At 38.3% G+C, this 22,842-nt stretch overlaps 3 protein-coding genes and 1 long non-coding RNA gene across 22 annotated transcripts; 2 read left to right on the forward strand and 2 right to left on the reverse strand.

Moving 5' to 3' along the window:
* The first annotated feature begins 94 nt into the window (after positions 1-94).
* Positions 95-888, forward strand: LOC149989096 (uncharacterized). The gene is made up of 2 exons (XR_016503196.1): positions 95-229; positions 401-888. It is a non-coding gene; the product is annotated as an uncharacterized LOC149989096 (long non-coding RNA).
* A 420-nt stretch (positions 889-1,308) lies between these two features.
* On the reverse strand, positions 1,309-6,073 carry LOC112283216 (putative glycosyltransferase At5g25310). 9 transcript variants are annotated; one of them, XR_012217689.1, is made up of 7 exons: positions 5,714-5,855; positions 4,381-5,391; positions 4,148-4,275; positions 3,649-3,997; positions 2,577-3,519; positions 2,205-2,459; positions 1,309-1,838 (listed from the first exon to the last, which is right to left on the reverse strand). XR_012217689.1 is itself a non-coding variant. In XM_073534709.1 (6 exons), exons 2-5 carry the CDS (start codon positions 5,221-5,223, stop codon positions 2,809-2,811), a joined length of 2,031 nt encoding a protein of 676 aa, XP_073390810.1. In that variant the 5' UTR covers positions 5,224-5,391; positions 5,714-5,855; the 3' UTR covers positions 1,917-2,459; positions 2,797-2,808. The 9 variants fall into 9 exon arrangements, 1 of the variants encoding a protein (XP_073390810.1); XR_012217688.1 differs by having other exon boundaries at positions 2,159-2,459; XR_002970046.2 differs by lacking the exons at positions 1,309-1,838; positions 5,714-5,855 and adding an exon at positions 5,937-6,073 and having other exon boundaries at positions 1,917-2,459.
* Positions 6,074-6,141: 68 nt separating this feature from the next.
* Positions 6,142-8,790, forward strand: LOC149989097 (uncharacterized). Of its 11 annotated transcripts, none has more exons than XR_016503192.1 (5): positions 6,142-6,283; positions 6,402-6,506; positions 6,900-7,025; positions 7,198-8,346; positions 8,622-8,790. XR_016503192.1 is itself a non-coding variant. In XM_090250880.1 (5 exons), exons 2-4 carry the CDS (start codon positions 7,019-7,021, stop codon positions 7,656-7,658), a joined length of 249 nt encoding a protein of 82 aa, XP_090107006.1. In that variant the 5' UTR covers positions 6,142-6,283; positions 6,402-7,018; the 3' UTR covers positions 7,659-8,346; positions 8,622-8,790. The 11 variants fall into 11 exon arrangements, 6 of the variants coding, with proteins under 6 accessions (XP_090107006.1, XP_090107007.1, XP_090107002.1 ...); XR_016503193.1 differs by having other exon boundaries at positions 6,900-7,020; XM_090250880.1 differs by having other exon boundaries at positions 6,402-7,025; positions 7,198-7,409; positions 7,629-8,346.
* Positions 8,791-16,020: 7,230 nt separating this feature from the next.
* On the reverse strand, positions 16,021-19,701 carry LOC112283220 (glyceraldehyde-3-phosphate dehydrogenase, cytosolic). The gene is made up of 12 exons (XM_024521674.3): positions 19,623-19,701; positions 19,210-19,332; positions 18,752-18,846; positions 18,379-18,440; positions 18,120-18,259; positions 17,867-17,979; positions 17,438-17,745; positions 17,228-17,325; positions 16,961-17,103; positions 16,734-16,817; positions 16,555-16,644; positions 16,021-16,449 (listed from the first exon to the last, which is right to left on the reverse strand). The coding sequence occupies exons 2-12, from the start codon at positions 19,309-19,311 to the stop codon at positions 16,392-16,394; spliced, it is 1,293 nt and encodes a 430-aa protein (XP_024377442.1). The 5' UTR covers positions 19,312-19,332; positions 19,623-19,701; the 3' UTR covers positions 16,021-16,391.
* Positions 19,702-22,842: the final 3,141 nt, after the last annotated feature.

Genomic DNA, 22,842 nt, shown 5'->3' on the forward strand with positions numbered 1-22,842 from the left:
CAGTAGAGATCGCCCACGTTTATACACAGCAACAGCACCCAACTCCGGCATATTCCACTGGAAACTGTGCAAGTTCGATGGCGCCCAAGTGATCGATTTCGATGACACTCTCAACTAGGCATGTGTCGGATATTGCTACGAAAGCATGGCGCAATCTGGGCACAGAAGTCAGAGCCACGCCTATCTCCCCGCCAGCTCTTGCGGATACGGGAATGGTGCAGTTTTGGAGGTACAAACCTTGGGTTTGAAAATAGAATGGTAGATGTGGGGCCTCGGATTTTCTGCAAAAAAATTTGTCATTGAAATTGGCTTAATTTTCCTTGATTCCACGCACTCCATCTGGCATCATCTTCCCCATTCCTATTTATTATTCTGTCATGGTGTCTGCATTTGCTCTCAGCTCGGCGAGGTTGGTTCCTTACTCTGTCGGAACCTGCTCTTGAACAGATGATGCCCATTCCTCAGTCCTTGTTCCTTCAAACCTGAGTCGTCACACGAAAAAAGATAAGTCACTTGGCTGCTTTTGGGTGCACTTTTATTGCATTCTATTCTCAGGGGATACTCTGCATGGCGTGGATAACTTCTCTGGAGAACAAAAGAAAACATTCTTGAAAACGCAAATCATTTCTTGGAATCAGTATTGTCTTAATGCAGGCTCCATGGAGTAGAGTTTATACTTTTCTTTTTCTTTTTTCTTTTTGAGTTGGGAGGTTACCTCCAGAGTTTGTTTGAAATTTGAAGTTCCTCAAAGTCTTCTCCGTGGAGTGCGTGATCTCAGTTTGTATTAAAGAAAGGTGCTGCAAGTCTAAGTGTGCTTTAGGATAGTGCTAGAAACAATGTGGAAACAGTTATTCAATGAATGGGAGGCAACTTTTTATTTCTCATCAAGTTGGGAGTTTTTCTTTCTCCAATCTTTTACAAATATGTCTTTGTTTTATATCAATCAAATCAATGTAGATTTTTAATTTCTATTAAATTGTATTTTATGCTACAATCTTATCTATTGAAAATTTAATGAGGTAGGAAAAAAGCTTATCTATTTTATTTATTTATTTATTTTGTAGCCAAAAGAGGAGTAGATGTTTGCACATAGATGGAAGTTTGTTCGATTTTGTTTGTATGTACTATGAAGGTAGTGACATTATTAAATGTGAAGGGTATTTAATCAAAACTTAAGGTAGAAATCCAAATGCATAACTATATACAATAATATATAGAAGGATACTGGAGTTAAAGGTTTGTTTTAATATCAAAGCAAGATATTTCAATATTGCTAGTTTTTCATTTGAGTGGGACAGTTCTTGAATGTGAGTTGAAGGTTTACAAGTTTACTTGAATGGGACAAATAACATAAAATACAAGTTTTAAGATTTGTAATTTAGAATCAATTAATTCCAGTAATTTGATCTAAAAAACAAAAAACAAAGCAAAATTTTCGCTTGTGTAAAATAGTGGTATTACTAGATTACAAGTTAATTTTTCTTTAAATGATATCTTTACGATGGATCATGTTTATAATTTAAATAAATAAATAATTTTTTTTTTATATATCCCTCTTAAAAAATAAATGTCTTTTTTAAAAAATATCATGATTTTTTTGTGGTCTACATTAGTCCATACTCTAATTAAGGATGAACAGTGTGCACATCAACATAAAAATTTAACTATGAAGATCTTTCTACTTAGGAGAGAAGGTAAAAGGTTAAAACTTTTTAGGAGAGAATCTTGGTAAAGTTTTTGAATGATAGCCTTTCAAAGTGGGCTTTCTATGTATAAAGACCCCTCATTTCATAATGCTTTTTTCTGCATTTTGGAGACTCCTCTGCTGCTGCTTGAAGCTGGACATATTCCTATCAAGGATACGGTATCAGAACACTGTTTGCATGATGTAATAATCATGATTGCATGATCAAGGATACGGTATCAAAACACTTACTCGTGATTATAAAAACTTGTTGCACATCACAGTCGCGTGGGGTGAAATCAATTATTAAACGTGTGAAAACCACACGTGAAGCACTGAATCTACTCAGATATCTCAAGATCTCGTATGTCGGTATTCATGTGGATAAGGAGTCAGGTCATTAGCTAGAATTCACAAACTAAGCTGAATGGGAAACAATTTCTAAGTCCAGAACCAAGCTACAATCCGACTCACACAGCTTATTGCACTCCTGCATTTGCTAGCAGTTGTGAAAGCATACACAGGATTGCTAATCTCCGTTTATATTTGCGGGAAGATAGACGTGGAGAAGTCCAGCAGCAGGTCCTTCAACTGGGTATTCTCCTTGATGATAGACTCTCATATCGACGATCATTGCTGCTAGCCCAGTCCACTCGTCATATAGGAATGCCGCTTCGGCAACGGCGGAATTCTTGTTTTACATGAGGGTTCATGCAGCTCTGATGAGGGTGGACGTCACTGTTGCCTGAATGGTCGCCCTTTGCCTCACGCTTGGCTGCAAAACACCGATTGCAACATCTTTGTAAGAAGCTGAATATCAGAACAGGGAAACTTGGACACACAAAGAATCTCTCACTTAGGATGTGTAGTTTTCTAATTACACTGTACACACCGCACGATAGCTACAAGTCCCATCCACCAGGCGCTGAGTTGATGAAAACAATGTGGCACTTGCAAGATAAGTGTGCTCCTCCGCTTGAACCTCCAAGTTGCAGCGTTCCAGCTCAGAGCCGCGAAGCTCTGAAATAAATCCAGTCCTGCGAATACCTGGCAGGGTACTAATATAAGCTACATTCTACCAATCTTAAGTAGCCAGGATCTCTAATCCACACCAGGATCGCTAATTAATCCTTAAACGGTTCTTCAGACAAGTCTCTGATCTGCTCGAGCCGGTTGATCCGACTCATCCACACTGAGTGCAGGATCATGTGGAACACATCATACTTCTCCGGCTTCTTATGCCAAACAAAGTGCTGCCGAATCTTCCGCAGCCTAATTTGCATGCTCCGGTAGGTCTTCTCAGGGATATCATTCAAAATGGCTTTCAGCTTGGGAATGTCACTCTCGGGCATGGTCACGGAGAACGCATCCCAGTTGAGGACATCACTGAAGGGAAGCACAAAGTTATCGGCGATGATCACAGGAACACAGTCGTAGTGGATCGATTCCACAATCCGTGGGCTGTTGACCTCGTACCCCGCTGCACAGATACAATACTTGCTCATTTTCATGTGCTGGACATACGAGATTTGCTTCGCAATAGGTTTGGGAAGCACTCCGTAAATCATCAGGTCAGGGTCTTTGTCTTTCCAATGGTCTAGGAGGATGGGCCTCACGCGGCCGTGCATCTGGCCAGCGAAGAAAGCTAAGTACGGTCGCTCATCGTAACCTGGACCGCCGAGCTTAATCGGTGCTTTTGTTTTGGATTTGTGCATGTAGACTTCGGGTAGTGATGCATCTTTGCCGACTACGAACTCCTCCGTTAAGTCTGCGTTGCACACTACTTTCACGGCGTTGCTTCTGAGTGTGGGATGGTCTCGCGCGGTTGCTGGTCCCTGGTACAAAACCCTAGCCCAGATTCAGTCCACGCCAGGACTAGGCAAAAGCAAAAAAAATAATTAGAAATGACGATCCGAATAATTATCGAGAGCAATCTATCTTGAAATTGAAGCTGGATGAAATACCCAGTCGTGACAGGAGACAAAGAAATGGTCAGCCCCCTTGGTCCGATTCCAATACGGATATTGCCGGGCAAGGGCTTCGACATAGTCCTTGATGAAAGTGGCGAGTGGTAACATGGACCGAGAGTTCGGCACGTAGAGATGGGTCACCATGCGATAGACGCTGTATGGCAAGAAAAACATGTGCGCCCGCGATGGATCGTCCGTAAGAAATTCGCTGGCCGCCTCCATACGCTCAATGAACTGCCCCTCCGATGCATAGATTCCGAGTTGGGGCCCTGAGTGCACCAGCGGCTTGCGGCCATCTTTATAGATGTATACCTTGAACACCTTCTCCATGAGTTCATAGCTCCTGAGCAGATTCACAAGTGCACTCCGTGTGAGGATGTTCCCTCGTGTGCCATAATTTCTCTTTCTCCACATCCATGATGATGAGCAGTGGAATCTTCGAGGTTAGGACATTACTTCCAATCGCAAAGTGTGAAATCAATGAGAGGCTTACTTGGAAAACGCCGTCACGTTTTTGTAAAGAGAGCTGTCCAAACTTGGATCAGCAGTCTCGAGTGTGGCGCCCTCTATTGCCTTCTTGCAAGTCTGCAGTTCGTCAAATATTGGGTTAAATTTCGACACCTGTGCACATAAGAACGAGAGCTTATCAGATTTTACGGATGATTCCGCAGGCAGATGTCGACTCTATGATTTGTGGGGGTTTCGAGTTTAAAATGTATACAGTACCTTGGGGACTGGGGAGGCCTGTGGAGGCCAAGACGCGATCATTAACTGCTGTTTGTTTTCTTCATGACTTGTTTCTGTTTCCACTGGTATCCGTCCCACATTTGCGTCTCCTAAGCTTTCAAACCTTCGAGGCTGCATGACGTCAACCGCTTCGTCCCCACCCACGGGTATAGCACCTTTGGAATCCGACTCTGCATTCGGGACAGTCAATTCGCTGCGATTGTGATCCAAGTCCATGCGATCCGCCACCTCTGCCATATTTTCACTTGAATTGATTGAATTGATAACACCCTTCACAATCTGGACGGCCTCCGTCTCAACCGCGACCACCTGCCTCTCCGTGGCCGCTTCCGCAACTACTGACTCCACCATGGTTCCATTGTTTAGAATCTCAGAGCTTACTTGTCGATTTGACGTTTCAGGAACTAGCAAGTCAGTCCCATTGTTGTTGAATTCCTTCCCAGTCTCTGAGACTTCGGATTCAACTGCCGTGAACATCTGCGACTCATTACCAGCGTGCAGGAAATTCTCGCTGAAATCCTGCCTCTTGTTGGAGCTCAGCGATTGTGCCTGAGTAGAGACATTTTCAGTCTCGGATATCATTTCTGGTGACGATGGGGTAAGATTTTTTTGATGACGCCCTTTTGTGGGCGTTAAGGCATCCAATTTGGAGAGAACAGGCTCGGCCTGGCGAGAAATGAGGGATGAGTGCAGCAGCGAGTAGGCAGGCCCCTTGGTGGTGCAAATGTGCTGGAGGAGCACTATTGCCGAGACGGCTATCACCACAGATGTCAGGAAAGTGGGATGCGCTCTCTCACCCAGACATCGTCTTGGACGCGCCATGATATCCCTACTCGGCTCGTGATGGAGGTTTTCACCAAAATTCGTAGTCCGTCGTCTATCTCTCCATCACGCATTCGACTGGCTCATTCGTGGCACAGTCCTGCTGTAGAGAGATTGAATCGTGCGCCAATAGGCAGCATCCCCATGAAACGGTGGTGAAGTTCTCGTCTGAAGAATAATATTGACAGCAACGGGTCAGTCAAAAAGGACCGGGGTAATCAAAGTGCTCAGAGAATGAAAAAATCGTGAGAAGCTGGACAACATCTGCGAGGAGCACGATATTCTTCTGACAATTATCGGTACTCAAAATCGTGATGGGATTAGAATGCTAATTGCCCTTGAATGCCCCAGGTTCGGCGCAAAAGTTAATGCGAACTTAGACGACATGTTCAGGGCAATCCAAAACTTCCGCGACAATGCCAAGAAACCTCTCAAACCAACACTTGACCTGTACAAAACTTCAACAAAGACATTGAGAGTGGCAGACCACCTTTGGGAACAGTTACATATTAACCGAAGCGCCAATGAATCTCAATCGACGTTTCAACGCCCTTACATTACGCGTTATCGATCCAGAGGTCAATTACACTGTGTTCCTTATTTTGAAACTTCAGTTTCTACAGTGTTACGTTTGCACCAAGAACCTGTGTAATCAAAGACGAGTCAATGGGAGGCCTGAAAGCTCGAAGTCCTGAAAGTATGCATACAATTACCTTCACGTTCACATCCTCACAGTTCTCATAGCTAAAAGTTTCCAAATCAGTTCATCCCGGCTACCCAGCATTCACTCCCCAGCATGCTCGCTCACACCCAATTCAATATGACTCCTCAAAAGCTTGCGGCCCAAGTGATCCAAACACTTACAATCACCTTTAGATTATTAGCCTCTACATTAAAATCCTCACAAGCAAAGATGGTGATGCAAGATTTGGAAAAAGCATCGAGAGCGAGGGATAAGGTGGGGTAGCATAACAAGAGCATGGGGAGCTTTTGGCTCATAAGAAGCAAGACTTGCAATTTCTTGGCCTCGCCCAAATTTCAACTGCCCAGCATTCCTGCGGTGAGACCTGGTCCGCGCATGCTCTTCCTATGATTCTCGAAACTCGGTCTAGTAACGTCAAATTTATCATACAAAAGCTTTTCAGTAATTCTTAACTGACACGTACTCCCGAATCCAGAGCAGGTGTGAAGTCCCAGAATGATGAAGTAATTCCCAAAGTGGAGAATTCGACGTTTAGTGTGGTTTCATGCTCTGTTTTATTACAATTTTTAGCACGTTCTTGGTAACGTCACCACCCTGTTTCTGAGCACCGCTTGAACACACTTGATCGAGAACCTACTATTGCGTATATGAATTAACTGCTCGTGCATGTGATCTTTTCATTGCCCACTGAATGGGTAAGTCACTTACAGTTGGAATGTCCATTGAAGCATTTTTCTTACTTTTCTTCTTCTACGCCGTTCATGTGCACTTCACCCTATATCCAGCCACCTAGTAGCAGTTTTAAGCAGAGATTGGATATTTCACAATTTCACACCGAATTTACTATATTAACCTACTAAATAGATCCAGCAGTCACACCATGTAGCTGCTATTTTAATCAAGCTAGCGATTCAAGTGATTCACTGAACCTTTATCTTATTATTACCATGCGTCTTTGATTGCATGTTAATAGACAATTACTTCGAACAATCAATCCGCTGCGACTGTTTTCGAAAGGAATCTTTGCCAGAAAGGAAGACACCTACACATGCACTTTTAGATTCAGTGATGGAGGCACATTTCATCTCTTAAATGTGCTGTGAGAGAACCTAAACCCAAACCCAAACTTATGAATTGAGTGAACTGTTTTATTAGTGGAGAGGCTTCGAGCATATATGAGCGCAGCATAGTGACAGCACCGCTCCTGACAATACACGAGTCCAACTCTATTAGACGATTCGGGGTTAATTGAACTTTTTGTTTCTTTGTAGGGTGCAGCAAATACTCTTGCGAAATCTACCAGGGATCTGTTTCAGGGCCTGGCTGGCCAAATTCGGAAAGAAAGGAGATGCACCTCGATTTACACTTCAACTTCGATGCTTCTTTTGGAGCTCTGACAACGAAATACATATATGATTTTGAAAATTGTGAATTCAGAAGCAACTTCATGCTATGCTTTATTTGGATTTTGTCAACTGTAATGGTCAGAGTTGCACTCTTCACCATCGTTGTAGAGTACAAGCATGAAACGCTGTCGATTCTCGATTGTTCAGTATTACATGAGATAACTTGCTATACTGGAGTGAAGAGCAACGGAGTATTTCTGCCGAGAAAACCAACTCTTTTAGTTTCACTGTAAATAAAATTAAAAAAAACGGTTTTGCGCTACTCTCCGTCCTCACGTGTTTCCTCGTGTTCGCAGCTGCAGATTTCCTCCCCTAGCTATCGCTGAACAATACCCAGGTAGTACGTATAAACGAGATGGGGTACCCAAAGAAGATATTTCTTGACAAAGGGTGAATCAAGCCACCACATTTTTGTCACCTAGGGCTGCACACATCTTGTTCATCAGTCCAAAAATTGCACTGCTTTGAATGACACTAGGCTCTTGTGTATCGGCGGTGACGGAAGTGCATCATGTCCTGGCCAACTTGACCAAGCAATTATTCCATGCAGTTGGTCTAGTTCCCACTCAACCTAAGTTTTATAACCAACCTAAGCTTGTAGAATGGGATGTCTTAACCCACCTTTCCTCGTGACTTCTTTGAGGCTTAACTGCACACCTACGAGTCTGTCTTTCATCTTGTCTCAAGTATTCCGTCATGCACCCAATCTGCAACCAGAAAACAGCCCACACTGGGACTCGAGTAGCCAGGATAATTCCGATGAACCGAGGCTTCTAAACAATGTGAACATGCTTTACTAATACTCAGATTGACGTGCTGGTTCCGATGGCCAGAAGACAGGCAGCGATAAGTGTGCAACGTTTCACTTATCAGAACACTGGTTGTAATATTACCAGATCTGGATCAGGCTATCTTCGTAACAAGTCGGCCACATTCAGTCCTGAAAATTGAAAGCTTCTGCGAAAAGCTCAATCGGGGACCGCATCTATTATTCAGCACATGAACATGCCTCCTGTGCGTATATTCTCTACTTTCATTTCGTTTCTGGCAAATCAAAGCTGTTTACATCTGAGTATAACTATTAACTGATTTGAAAAGACTGATCTGCTCTCTTCATTCATTCTCATCTGTCGGTAAACTTGGTTTAGTTTAAGCGTTTTCACTTCTGAAGTGCTTTAGGGTCTTAGGAGTGGAAATATATTAACCATCATCTCCATCATCAGAATGAAAAAAGATATATGTGCTAAACAATACATTGTTGGGATGCATATCTATGCAATATTTTGAAGTGTGGCAAGAAGAGAATTGGAAGAAGTGTGGCAAGAAGAGAATATTTTGAAGATGCCAAAAGATAAAGATAATTAAGAGGTGGTTGAATTTGATTAAAGTAGGTCAATATAAGATTTGGATGGATTTATATGATATTTTCTTAAATAAAATTAATAAAATTTACACACATATATATATATATATATACATAAATTTTTGATATAATGCATCTCAGTTGAAAGGTCAATACTTTTACATGTATTAAAATTTGAGAATTGCTTTGTGGACATTCCCTCTTTTACTCCATAGACACCCTTCTGTACCACACATCCTTGCATACACACAATAAAAATTTTATTTGCATTAAAAAAATTTATAATAAATCTATAATAAAATATTTTATAAATATTATTAATAAAAAATTTGAAGTAAAGGAAAAAAAACAAAAAAAACAAAAAAAAACAACAACAACACCAAGCATATTAAGAAATAATTTTCTTAAAAACTTAGATGGAATTCTGATGAAAGAGTAATATCAAGTAGTAAATATATATTTTTTTTTATTGGATGCAAGTATTGAAGACAAAAAAACATTTATAAAATATATAAAAACTTATTTTTGAAATAAGGGGCAAGTATAGTGATGAACAATATCATTTTTGGTCTTATTTTGTGCTTAATTTTTTTTATTTGTTTTTTCTATACAAATAAATTACTACATTGCATCAAATAACCAATACAAGGCAAGGTTAAGATAGAATTAAAAAATCTTTGCCTAGATTGTAACTAGATTAGATTATGACTAGATTAGTGACTTAAGATTCTCTATTTTACAATTCAACTAGATGGAATTATCAAAGTTCATGAACTAATTCTATTATTTTTTCATTGTAGTGTATTTTCAAATTTAATACAAAAGACGTTGTTATAGCACTATGTAATATCAATGCATTTGAATCAAATAATTGTCGTGAGGCCATTGTCCGACAGTGCTTAGATTAACTTATTTCATTGAATAAAGCCATAATTTTATAGTCTTTGTTAGATTCTTGTAGTAATACATTCTATTGGCCAATCTTCTTTCTTGAAAGCCATGGCATTACACTTCAACCATAGCTTCTATAGAATTACCCTACAGATGAGGGTCCAAATTAGCTTTACTTTGCTAAACCGTCTTGATAAGTTTTGGTAAATAAACAATGGTACCAATCTAAGGTAAACTTTGGCTATGGAAGAAAGTGGTATTTTTGCAAGTTTTGTATGATGGTAGAGCACCAATTCTAAGTGCATTAGACCTTGTGACAATGCCAAAATCTATAGACAATTTTTTTAGCAATCCAAAGGTAGAACAAACATGAGGTATCAATGGTGGAGCTAATTTTGCCATCAATTTATTAATTATAATTTTCTTATAAAACATGCTCTAGATGAATGCAACCTCTTTTTGGATGCATTTCTTGTGCTATGTGTTCTTCCAATTGAAAGAAATTTTAAATAAAATCTATTTTTTTATTTGATATTCTAAAATTTTATAAATTTTTTAGAATTATTGAACCACATTTTAATATTGATGGTGGTAACTAGCAAAATTGACATGTTACCTAGGCAAAAAAATCTCTCAAGATCAAACTACAGGCTAGAGATGAAACCAAAGTAAAACCACATGTGACATTGTATATTTTTTTTAATTTGCTCTATTTTTTAAATCTTTTGAGGATACATTATAGATTGATAGCTCCTATGATATTCTAGGCATAAGCTTCTTTAGCCTCCTTTTCCATCATAAGCCACTATTAGATATCAAATATTAGTGACAAAATTTGGATGGATCTTATGACTAAAAACATGTCACCTTGAAGGTCCACAATTAAAACAATTATACTATGTTTGCATTATAGCTAAAGATCTTCAAACGACTTACATATCAAGACATAGATAATACATCAATTCATTCAACCCAGACATAGAATTTAGTTCCAATAACAAGAATGTTTTCATATGCAGTCCTAATTGCATTACAAATGTGAGCCCATCTTTATTCCACTTCATCAGCAATTGAAATGTGTGTTGTATAGCAAGTTATAGTAAGAAGTCATGACTAGAAGGTGCCTAATAGTTATAAACTATTCTTAAATTGGATTTATATAGTGATGTAATATGCTTCCTAAAAAACGAAAGTAAAATATTAGATACAAATTCCAAATTATATTATAGTTTTATATTAAAAATGATATCAAATGAAGTAGTTTGATGCCACTTCATGTGAGTAACTATGGATTTGTATACTTTATTTATATGATTCTAATTTTTAGAATTTGAGGTACTTTTGTATTAGTTGACCATGCACCATCTTAGATTTAGCAATCAATTGTTGTCACACTCGAGTTAGAAGCATGAAAAAAAAAAACTTGAAAAAAATTTAGAGATTTAACTCTCTAAGTATGAATGCTTAAAATTTCCACTTAATAAATAATGCCAACATGATGTCATCTAGATTTGTGAAGCTTAAGCCTTTGGATTGTTTCTTATGGATGTGGAGATGCCATGCTATTCAAAGTGAGTCATGATCATGGCCAATTCATAAATAATTTCAAAGCATGTTGTTGACTTCTTCAATAATCTTCTTAAAACCAATCTAAACTCTAATGAAATACCACAAAATTAACATGAAGAATTAATTTACAATAAGTTACCTTCCAACCAAAGAAAACTTAATTAAATTATAATATGCAAGTTTTTGCCACACATAGTTAAAAAGAACCTTATGTATATCATGTAAGGAGCATGCCACACCAAATAGAGCACCAAAGAGTTTGACAATGTTACCTTCTTCTATCTATTTTTAATCATATTTATTTATCTAATAAGCTACTATTTTTGATCAATTGATGACTAATCCAAAGGCTTTGTTAAATGTATCGAGGATCCTTATTAGGTTTATAATTCAATTCCTCTCAATTCTAACTATGAAAGAAGTATTATCAACATATTATAAGATAAGTTGTTGGACTATCAAACTTAGTAGCTAGACCCCTTATATTAAGCTTTGTTCATGAGCTTATCATACTCAAGCATTGAAAACATCTTCCACAATCAAAAATAAAATAAAATAAAATAAAATAGGGAGCCATTGAGCAACTTTGACGTATTCCTCAACTAATTGAAAAAGAGGAGAATTTGAGGAGGAAAGAGGAGATAGCTTATCCATTGATATTAACTATTACGTCTATACTATAGAAGGTGATTATAATCATGTTCAAGAATTCCTTTAGAAAGCCTATTCTAGCAATGGAATGAAGTAATAATTGTCAATTCATCTAATCATAGGCTTAGAAAAAGTCATGTTTTAAAAAAATTATATTTTTCTTGGTCTTATTGATCTATATTAAGGTCTCATGGATGAATAATATTCTATCCAAAATGAATCTATTTTTTGAAAAATACTTTAATTTAGGCTAATGATGCCTTCAAAGAGTTTTTAGAGTTATTTTTGTAATGCTTTGGCTAAGCTTTTATATGTTACATTAAAGAGTATAATAGAGTGTCAATTTCTAAATAATTTTCTATCTTAATCTTTGTGAATCAGCATTATTAGATCTTTGGTAACACTATTTGATAAAGCTTTTTGAAAGATCACCTCTATGATCATATGTAAATAATCTTCTTCTACCATATTTTAAAATTCTAAGAAAAAATTAAAAGCTACTCCATCTAGGCTAACTGCTCGCTCTTTAATCATAGAGCATGTTGCTTCATACAATTCGATTTTATCTATTGGCTACCTTAATATATCTCCCATGAGAGGTATCATGGTAGGAGGCAATGCTCTTAAAATAATAATTTTAGCTATTATCACAACAAGGTCTCTATTTTTGGCCATATATAGGGCCAAGAAGTTATTTTTATATTTAACAATAATTGTTGTATTACCAACAATAGAATGTCCTCGGAATCCACAAAGCTTAAAAATAAAAGATTTCGTTAGTCTTTTTTATGTATTAATAAAAAAATCTTGGGACAGAGAGTTGCTTTTTGACTTCAAACAAGTTTAATTTCTTATGCAATGGCCTTTTAGTTTGCAGGTTTTAATAAAGGTATTCTCTTTGCAGTATTCTTCCATCTCTATTTACAAAAGCTCATTATTTGGATCAATTTGCAAAGCCTCATATGCATTGGTTAGTAGAGCCTAACACTCTCTATCTTGTCAATAGCCAATATTAGTTGTCTTTATACAAAATTCTTTGTATCATCTATTAAACTCATATATCGAGGTAAAAAATGTAGAAGACAATTTCCAACTATTGTCTAGATTCTAGTAATTATGTCTTGCACTATCAGTTTGCTTAAGTATCTTGTATTGATCTTATAGCACTTGTTTTTTTTTTTCTTTGTCTTTGAGCACCACATCCATCTACACATAGAGGTGATAAAAGATGGAGCAATGAACTTAAATAATATATTTTTGTGTTGAGGTATTAAAACACAAAGTTTGACCAATTGAAAATCAATGCTAATTTAGTCTCTCCATGATTTGGCAGCCATCCCTCTATTTATTACTCTACAAATATCTAAATTTTCCATAGAATTTAAACAGATTTTATTAGTTATAGATTCTCTTTGAGTTTCTCCCAATTATTCTTCTTATCATTAAATAAGAGGTAGCTACATTAGGAGGATTTATTATAGGACCACTCTACTATATTACAATCACTATTGATTTATTAGTAGCTATCTATTAATAGATTGGTGACTATTTCTTGTTAAAAGATAATTCTTTTACTTTGATAATTAGAAGCATAAAAATTAAGAATCTCTAAATCTCTACCTAATGGTTTGTTTAGGCGGATCCAAAGTGTTATATTATATATCACAGAATCATGACTAATAACAAGGAGAGAGATTTTATTGGATATAAGAGAGAAAATTCTTCATTATCTTGGTTCCTTCAAACCATCTACATTATATCCAAGAACTACCTCAATTGTCCATTAGTTGTTCTATGGCTAGATGTGCTTATCAACTCATGAGTACGTTCTCCTTACAACTTATATTCTTGAATTAGTACAACATCTACGCCACCTTCAACATTACAAAGGTAGTTTCAAATTCTATCAAATTTACAATAGTTGTTTAACTTGCAGACTTTGAATGTGATAGATATGAGTCCTAAATTAAGAAGTTGTCATGGCTACGACACACTTTTGTTACTTTTGCAAATGGTGGTTGTTGTGAAGTGCCTAGATTCTTATTAATAAAGTATGTTGGACTCTTACTTGGGCTCTGACTCTACAAAGAGATTGATGTAATAAAATTTAAGGTTGAAATCCTATGAATCTTCTTACATTTGTCTCGTGACATAATTTGCATTGTTGGTATATGATTTACGACCAAGCAGGCTTTTTTATTGAATGCTAGACAAACATTAAGGTTGAAGGGAGACAAGTAGCTTTCTTCTCCCATCTTTGGAATTATATTAGTTGTTAGGTTCGATTCCAATACATTGTCAAAAAAATAAGATAGGATATTTATTGAGCACCTTGTGCATTGCTTAGATAGAGGGGAAAAACAAAGGAAGAAGTGGAAGGGGTGGAGGGAAGAAGAAAGAGAATATCAGTATTGCCTTTGACTCCTATGGTTGGTCAATGATTAGGAGAATTTGGCTCTTTTAGATCTAAGGGAATTTATTTCATAAATATTGGTTGACTTATGTCTTCTTCTTCTTATAACTTCTTTGAATTAGGAAGTTGTGATTGTTGCCTCATCAAGAAGAGAGGTGGTCTTGATACAAGTATAGAAGGCATTGGCTAACTTGAGGCCTAAGTATAAGTGCTTAGAAATATGTAGTTCTTAGAGATATGAGGTAGCAATCAATGTAGTTAATATTTTGTAAATGATTAGAAATTTCAATAGAATTTTAAGTTCTTTGGAACTTCCAAAAAAGTTGAGACCTCTATTGGGATGGAATTACATTTTGCAAATTTCCAATTTAGTCCTCAATCTCCAATTCCATTTCCTATCTATTGTTAGTATCAAAGACAATGCAAAAGTAAGGCTTGATAAATAAATTATTGTTGGCATCTAATGCTAGTATCTTATCCAAGTTATTTGTGATTTTTGAAGCCATGCATGAAAATTGCCACAAGCGCCTTCTTAATATAATATAGGTATGGATCAACATACTTCATTTCATATTTGGGTCAAAGTGAGGTATCCATTGTTAAAAGATGTACATGATTTCATCAGCCTTTAAGAGTGAAGATGAACACTAGTAGTTGACATGCCACTTCTTTGCTTAACTATTTTAAATAAAAAATGATGTGACTAACATTATTGCTAGCTACAATAGTTTCATTACCAAGTCTTGCATTTAGAATTGCCAGCCATGTTGCAAACATTGAAGGGGTGGGTTTCTTCCCTAAGAAGGTGCCCACAAGCATGTAGTCTTCTAAGAGTCTCTCTTTGGCTACTACAATGTCATCTAAAACATGTGAACATTTCTTGTCACTCTTGATTAGGAAGCAGGCATTGTTTCTTGTCAAATTGTTCAATAAGCTTTTTCCTAGCCCTCAGTTTGGTAGAATTAAGCATGAGCCCTTTGCATTGTCTCTGTGTTGCATCAATAGATTTATCTCTACTGACATCAACTATGGTTTTATTGCTGCTATTGGTCAAGGTGACAGCCAACAAGTCTATATGGACCACATTGGCATAAGAAAGAGACATTGGATGAATCTAGTAACCTAATCCCAAAATTCCTTGTTTGAGATAAGTGTCCCCTTGGGTGCCAACCAGGTCTTTCCTCTGAGAATAAGTAGTGCAAGATGTTAGTATTGTGTAGTTGGTGATCAAAGCATACACAAGTATGCAATGGCGATCGATCGACTTCGCCAAACAAATATGCATGTCGCACTACATCATTTGTACTTCATCCGCCCGTCGGCCGAGTGATGGTTGCCAGGTAATTGCCTACGATTCAGTGCGCAACTCACCGACGGTCAGCAATGTTCAAATTCGTCAGAAGCAGAGACAGGAGTTAAGGATTCAAGGTTTGAGGTTTATACAAATAAAACGAAAAGTTGTTATTGAATATGTTAACTTTTTAAGCCCTAGAAGCTTAACCTTCCAGATAGGGTTTGAAGGGTTAAGGTTCTAGGGTTTTTTATAACATTTTGATACAAGGTTTCATTAGGATTTTGTGTTTATGTAGTAGCAGGTCGGTTTCGATTCCTTCACGACCCATCCCCACTACTGCGGAAGTTCGGGAGATGGAGACTGAAAACTCTCAGCCATTTATGCTTACCTACCCAAACAGTTTCTTCGGAGTGAGGGCAAGGTGTTGTAGAAAGGCAGCACAACGAATAATGTAACAACGTTCCCACACAAATTCATACATAGCAGATAATCAAGGTGTAATCTATCTTCATCAGAAATCCTGTTTACTAATTACGAGCCAGTGACATGGCTGCTTTCGTGAGTATACAAGGCACATTCAACGATAACGCTACACCTTTCAACTATCAAAAATGAAAACTCGCCTCAAGGAAGACCTGTCATGTCGACAAGACATCAGCATCACAACGGCACCTATCCTTTCTTGTCTGGTCTCGCAACTACCTAAAGCCACGCGAAGGCATATTCCGACATTATTGGTCAAAGTTTTTTCCTAATTGATCACGCTCAGTCTTCTGGAAGTCTCCTTGCATAGGTGATATTCTGTAAACGATCGTGACAAGAGTTCCAGAGATGTAGCAGGTCTTCTAAGCAGTTAAAGAGTACTGACAACCAAGTTTCTAATTGAGGTTGGCCTTTACTCCAGCCATGTGCAAGATCAGGTCCACAACTCGGTTGCTGCAAAACATTCACACAACAGTCAAGACAAAACCACATCTTACCCGTAACCGACACCGCCCAAAAGTACACGATCCACAACACCAGAGATTACACCAAAATTACCTGTAGCCCCACTCGTTGTCATACCACGACACCAGCTTGACAAACTTGTCACTCAAGGCAATTCCTGCCTTGGCATCGAAGATGCTCGACCTGTATCAAGAGTTCAATACCATAAGTATCCCAAACATGACCAATTCAACAAACACAATCTGTCCCATCGAAAATCGACAAAAACCTACCTAGCATCACCAACAAAGTCGTTCGAAACAACATCGTCCTCAGTGTAACCCAGGATGCCGTTCATCGGACCCTCAGAAGCGGCCCTGCAATCATTCGCACAAAACCATGCCTCCCGTTGTCAGTGGCAGCGACTCGTTACCAGCCTCCTCAACCTTGCACGACAACTCTAAACCACTACACTTCAGCACATTTTTACAGAAAAATGCATTCTCAAACAATTCCTCACTTGATGGCTGCCTTGATATCCTCGTATGAGCCACTCTTCTGGAGTCGCACGGTCAGGTCTACCACAGACACATTGGGAGTTGGCACACGGAAAGCCATACCAGTGAGCTTCCCATTCAATTCTGGCAGTACCTTGCCCACAGCCTGCATGAAAATCCCGAGTCACGAAAATTGGGATCAGGCCTATGTTCAGACTTTACAGACAACTCCATTCACAACTTACAGCAGTCCCATCTAACCACCAGGGTCCAAATAATGAGCACAGTACCTTCGCAGCTCCAGTTGAGCTGGGAATAATGTTCTGTCCAGCACCACGTCCTCCACGCCAGTCCTTTCCAGATGGACCGTCCACGGTCTTCTGGGTAGCTGCACACAGAAACCATTTACATCATCATCCAAATTAAGTCTTGCTCAATGTAAAAGCACCCACAAATGACACCCAAACATGCTCAAAGACCTCTAAAGGAACCATCATTACCAGTGGTGGCATGCACAGTGGTCATGAGCCCTTCCTCAATGCCGAAGTTGTCCTGGATAACCTTCGCAAGAGGTGCGAGACAGTTGGTAGTGCAACTGGCATTGGACACCACGTTCATGCTGTCCTTGTATGACTGCTGGTTCACACCCATCACGAACATGGGCGCATCGCCAGAAGGTGCGGAGATCACCACCTTCTTGGCACCACCCTTGAAGTGAGCAGAGGCTTTGTCAACGGCAGTGAAGACACCGGTAGACTCTACCACGAAGTCGGCTCCAACTGATCCCCATGGGATTTCAGCAGGGTCCCTGCGAACAGGTCGAGAGCTTTGTATGAGGACGAATTCATCCAGGGGACATCGCACCAGTTCGCGGAAGCATCAGCCACAACCGAGACCGACAATGTAAGAACACCAAAATATAGGTTTACCTGCATCCGAAGACCTTGATGGTTTGAGAGCCAACTTGCAAAGTATTGTCGTCTACAGCATTCACCTCAGACTTTAGAAGCCCGTGAGTAGAATCGTACTTCAACATGTACGCCTGCAGCACAGATTTACGTATCAATTCACAGTCTCACGAATCCACTTTGACACGACGGTGAAGGGGAACTGAATTGTCGAGATCGAAGATCACCATCATTTACGCCGACCAAAGCAACTTGTTAAAATAGCGTCACGTACCATGTACTTGGTGTCAATGAAGGGATCGTTCACGGCAACGACTTCGACATCGTCCCTGGCGAGGATAACACGGAGAACAAGTCTTCCGATTCTCCCACAACCGTTGATTCCAATTCGAACTTTCTCCTGGCTGCCTGACTCTGGAAACAAAAAAGAATTAAGGACATTCTTGAGTTCGTTGACATTGCAGTTGTAACAAAGGTTTAAAACAACCTCCACTGAACTGGATTACAACAGGTTTTCTTGGGATCATTCTCACTCGTAGTCTTAGTGGGGAACTCAGTCGCTGTGGCCCTCGTTGTACTGCATCTCTGCGCCAACCTGCGTTGGGGGATAATGAGCTATTAAAACCAAGTATATGAAGATGCACAGCTTTCAACTAGTTCAGTTGGTTTCAGCGCGACTCGATCAACGTATTTAACATTAAAGACAAGTTTCTGTAGGAATGACAGACTCAATTTCAGGAAGGACAATACCACGGCGTTAAGAAAAGCATGTACGTAAACACACGGAAGCAGATGACCCCGACTATAGACTCAGTGCCAAAACCTACACTCGAAAGAGTATAGGACACAAAGAAATACTTTCCACGGACTACGTGTCTGATACAATCAGAAGTATAGAAATCCTACCGGCGAACGGGGGCAGCTGACAGCTTCAAGCCCTTCAATGAACCCATGAAAGATCCATCTGCGGAATAAGTGACATTGCTCTTCTGAGCAAACCCCTGCCACAGAGAAGTTACAACCTCACTCAGATTGTCATGCATGGTTTACAATCTCCAATGAATAGGTGGCACGACCGATGCGAATGGATCCCGCGCAGACTGCATGATCATACGGCCATGCTAGATAAAGGAAGACAAACTAGAGGCATATTGGGGACGGATTAAGAATGCCAAGCAAAGCTTCTAAAAAGGGCACCCACGGTATGAGTGTCACTACCAACATTGAGGCTAATAAGTATCCAACAAAGTACAAAAAATATGCACGCATCAAGACCTTAGACGTTAACCATCACAGAAGAGTACATAGGTCAATGCATCCAATATACGGCTTAACAAGACACAATAAGATGCTCGGAGGCTTACCCCTGAGGAGGATATGGAGGCGTCTCCTCTGGTAGAAGAGGAAGCCTGCAGGGAGGAGCTTCCGAGAGCAGCAGAAGACTGGATCATTGTTGCTGAGGCCATCTTAGTCTCTGTTAATCAGCTCTGCAAGTGGCCCACAAAACTATCATCAAAAACATCGACAACGGAAATAATGAGAAAAAATCTATCGGTATCCGCAACCCAAACCAAAACATGACAAAACACTCGAATAAACAACGAAAAGTCCGTAACTAACCCCTGCTCCCATTACAGATCAAACAAGCCGCCTACGTTTCAAGGAAAGCGAACTACGTTACAGCCACATCGCAGACTGCACCACACAAGAATATCCGTGAAGACACCACGAAAAACCGCACACGGCAGCACTGTACAAATCCCGATCGGGCGCTTACCCTGATCAAGCGATCGGTAGAAGGAAGACCAACAGCACGATCGACAGCAGGAACGTAGAGACGGCCGCAGCAAAACGAAGAAAACCACTTTGCCAGGAACGGGAATCGCAGCGCTCTTGAACCCCCGCCCGTAGTCGCCATCGAGGGAGGCCATTGGATGAATGTTTTAATGAAGAATCTCTCGTTCTCATCGGCATCAAGTCCGCTGCGGAATGGAACGCCAACCTCCGTCCAATTCCGGCGAGTTCAGAGCCTCCGCCCGGCCCCGTCGCCTAGGTACCTGGTAGGGTATCAATCTGATACGAACCTACCAGAAGGCTCCATCGCTGGTCGCAACGAGGAGGAAGGTAGGACGAGGGTGGCAGGAGCGATTGTAGGGTTTGTGGACAACTGGGAATCTTTTGGGGTGGCCAGCCGAAACGAGGGGCGCTCCTCCTCCTTGTGACTTAAAATGGACTGCTCCCTGCAATCAATTTTAGGGCTGGGATAAGTCAGAACGGGAGCACCTTCCTTCCTTCCCTTCCTCTGCAGGAATGCCGCATTCTCCCTTTTTCCTGTTGGGGGCTTCATCGTTGGTGGGGGAGGGGGCCGAGGCCCTTTTGAGAGGCCCAAAGAACAACCCTCTTCGAGGTTTTCCTGGGCCTCTTCGTATTTGGCGCCCTCTGATTGGCCCCGACTCCCTAGTCCAGGTGGCATTGGTCCTGTTGGGCAATGGGTGCCGTGCTCGCCACCAGGCCCAGATATGTTTGTCCAAATGGCGTGCACTCCACCAGGGCAATATTTCCTACAGTAGCATAGAATTGGCAATGTAAACTCAACCGTTCATTTCTCTAAGATCTTACAGCCATGGAAATTTTTTGTTGTATAGTTAGTTAGTTAATGTGGTTGTGCGATCTAAATGTCCTCGCTGAAGCATCTCATTTAGTATAAATATTTTTTTCATATTTATCGTTTTGTGCTTGCAGAATTATGTGAATGGGTTCCTTTCTTTAAGTTCCAGATGATACCCTAGATACAAAACTATATTTTTTTATCGCACTTTTGGTGCCATATCATTCACATGACCTTTAAAATACCAACTTTTATTGCCCCCCTACGAAATAAAGTATTTTGAAAAAGTCGTTTAAAATTAGAGGAGTGTCTCACAAAGTAAACCAGATCCCCTGCCACTGACAAAATATGACCTTAAAATAGATGGGACCATAATACTTAAAAAATGCTTTTTTAGTATTTCACTCTCTAGCTCTATATATTTATTTATATATGTATATAATTTGTTTTAAGAATATGTTGTATACTTTTAATAATATTTATCTAAAATTATGATGAATATATATATATATATATATATATATAATCTAAATAATCAACACTATACATATTCTTCTTTTTTATTTTAAATAAATTGCCAATTTTTCTTACTTACTTTATATCTAAGTAATACTATATAAATTATTATGCATGTTGACAATGAAGTTGATAGCAATTTTTACTCAAGTAGTATTTATATCATAAATAAACACTATTTCAACTTAAATTTCTACTATTTTAGTTTAATGTTACTTGTTGTTGTTGTTGTTGTTATTATTATTATCATCTATGGTGTTTAATGTTTCAATTTGGTTTTTAAAGTTTAGAAAAAAAAATCATGGAACTCCTCAATGGTATTTTATTTTATTTTATTTTTTTAAAAAATAAATCATTAAAACAATGGCTTTACTACAAGACAAGCCAAGTACATTTAACTAACTAATATATCTTAGAATGTTAAGGAATCTTATTTGTTTGGTCACAAATAATAAAGATCCTTTTTATCATTACAAGGTTTTATTAATAACATATCTTAGACCCTTCTACTCAAAAGAGGCAAGTCCAATTTGAACATTAAAGAATCTTTTGTCTTATATTCATCAACAAATAAATAAAGTAGTATTATTATATAAACTATCATTCAATATTTTAAGTATCAAGATTATAGATACATACATACATACATATATACATACAAATATATTATGCTTAATTTATAACCATAGTAGATGGAAATTATATAAATTATGCAAGGTTTTATAATTTATGTAGAATCATAAAATTTTATAATACTCAAGTAATCCAAGTAATAATGAAGCATGTTGGCAATGAAGGGTGCATAAGATATGTATGGTAGTGGTAAGAAGTTTTTCATGTTTGCCTCTTTTTATCTCTTTCACATCATGATTGCTCATACATATGGAAGTACCAAGGTGAACAAAGTGTTTGTTACATGCATGTGTTTCTTATTTGTTGAGTTATGACTATGTTCTAATAATGAAAGAAAGAGGCAAAAAGGTGTGTTGAAACTTCATATGGTTGCTAAAAAATAAATTTATATTAGCTTGTGATGCCACAAAAACTAATACCCAAATCATAAACTAATAAAAATTATAAAAAATACATATACATATGCACAAATTGTTGTAAAGAAGTCATTTACTTAGAACTATAAAGCATCGTACTTTACATTGTTTAGCATTTGAACAATTGCAAAATGCAAAATTGGCTTGGAGAAGCTCAAAAAAAGTTATAATGTAGTAGCAGCTTGCATGATTTCTCAATTTGTAACATCACTCAATTCAGCAATGACACAAGCAACTTTAAAAATGACTATGTTTGCTTTGTATTGCATACAACTTTCTGATAAGAATAATTGATTGGCTTGTCTATAGTTTTAGTATTTGAAAACAATTTGGAAATTATCTAGCATTGTGTACAATTAAATCAACTTGATTTGAATTATATATTTTTGCTTGTGATTTAGGATGAGTTGAAAATGGTTTACTCCTTATGAAGGAACAACAAAAAATACAAAAGGATTTATTTCTGTAAATACTCAAATGAATATGACATCAAAAGATCTTACGGTAAAATATGATGCTTCGCAGTCATGGATCAATGACTTATTTACAACATTTTTTGCCTGTGTCCATGTTTTTAATTATTATTTTATGAATTTATAATTTTGATTTTAATTTATGTGGCATCACTAGCAAGAAAGTCTGTCAAAAATTCGTATGGTTGCCAATTTTTTTAACTTAAATTTTAAAAATTTACATTATTTATTTATTTTTTAAATTATGCAAAAAGCAAGGTTGTAAGTTTACATTATGTGAACATCCTCAATTCCATCAAATATCATTAGACAAGCAATAAATATTAGCAAACAGGTATGAATTAAGCATGA

This window comes from Physcomitrium patens, chromosome 6 (assembly GCF_059467195.1).
Source record: "Physcomitrium patens ecotype Gransden chromosome 6, ASM5946719v1, whole genome shotgun sequence".
NCBI classification, from domain to species: domain Eukaryota; kingdom Viridiplantae; phylum Streptophyta; class Bryopsida; order Funariales; family Funariaceae; genus Physcomitrium; species Physcomitrium patens.